Below are 1,297 nucleotides of genomic sequence, written 5' to 3'. Positions count from 1 at the left end.
TGTGCGTGCGAACGTGTGAGTGTGTGTGTGTGTGCGTGTGAGTGTGTGCGAAATTTGAAACTCAAATTGTTTATATATAAAATTATTTGTTATGTAATTAAATATGGAATATTATATTATTAAATATAAAATTGCGTGCGTGCGTGTGTGTGTGTGCGTGCGTGCGTGTGTGTGTGTGCGTGCGTGTGCGCGTGTGTGTGTGTGAGAGAGAGAGAGTGTGCGTGTGTGTGCGTGTGTTATCAGACGGACAGATTGTGTCTGAACACGACGGTCAGAACACACACTTTCAGATGCTTTTCATGCCCACATCTCAATCCATGCGATGCTTAGTACATTTTAAATCAGTTTTTAAGCATTTTTTATTCTTTGCTTTTATTGTTGTTTTTGTTTCTCACGCATCTGTTGATTACTCTGATTCTTTTTTTAAGCACTCTGTGGATGAAATGTGCTGGATAAATAAACTACCACTGATTTGTGTCCATTAAAATACAATATTCTGCAATTAAATGTGTGTGTGTGTTTCCACAGCTGGCTTCTTCCACCACAAGCTTTAAATGCGTATTACCTGCCAAACAAAAACCAGATGGGTGAGTTTCATCTAACACACCTGAACATTGACATACAGAAGTGGAAAGCTTGGTATCAAGATTTCTTCTAATAGAAATTAATACTTGTATTCATCGAGGACATCAATCCATGCGATGCTTAGTACATTTTAAATCAGTTTTTAAGCATTTTTTATTCTTTGCTTTTATTGTTGTTTTTGTTTCTCACGCATCTGTTGATTACTCTGATTCTTTTTTTAAGCACTCTGTGGATGAAATGTGCTGGATAAATAAACTACCACTGATTTGTGTCCATTAAAATACAATATTCTGCAATTAAATTTGTGTGTGTGTTTCCACAGCTGGCTTCTTCCACCACAAGCTTTAAATGCGTATTACCTGCCAAACAAAAACCAGATGGGTGAGTTTCATCTAACACACCTGAACATTGACATACAGAAGTGGAAAGCTTGGTATCAAGATTTCTTCTAATAGAAATGAATACTTTTATTCATCAAGTACACATTAATTTGATCAAAAGTGTCAGTAAAGACATTTATAATCTTACGAAAGATTTCTATTTCAAATAAATGCTGTTCTTCTGAACTTTCTGTTCATCTGTGAATCCTGAAAAATAAAATGCATCACAGTTTCCACAAAAAATATTGTGCAGCACAACTGTGTTCAACATTGATAATAATCAGAAATGTTTCTCGAGCAGCAGATCAGAATATTATACTGATTTCTGAAGA

General features: G+C 35.4%; 1 protein-coding gene across 1 annotated transcript in view; it reads left to right on the top strand.

Annotated features, from left to right (window-relative positions):
- The window catches only part of LOC107570566 (endothelin-converting enzyme-like 1), a 20,101-nt gene extending 19,443 nt beyond the window's left edge, over nucleotides 1-658 (top strand). Inside the window, exon 6 of the mRNA XM_016256798.1 lies at nucleotides 529-658. Within this exon, the coding sequence (XP_016112284.1) occupies nucleotides 529-658 (130 nt within the window). The remainder of the gene's footprint in view (nucleotides 1-528) is intronic.
- The last annotated feature ends 639 nt before the right edge of the window (nucleotides 659-1,297 follow it).

The sequence above is a fragment of the Sinocyclocheilus grahami genome, unplaced genomic scaffold, assembly GCF_001515645.1.
Source record: "Sinocyclocheilus grahami isolate Dianchi unplaced genomic scaffold, SAMN03320097.WGS_v1.1 scaffold1478.1, whole genome shotgun sequence".
NCBI lineage: Eukaryota > Metazoa > Chordata > Actinopteri > Cypriniformes > Cyprinidae > Sinocyclocheilus > Sinocyclocheilus grahami.
The sequence above is the reverse complement of the archived record's forward strand: the minus strand, read 5'-3'. Positions and strand labels throughout refer to the sequence as shown.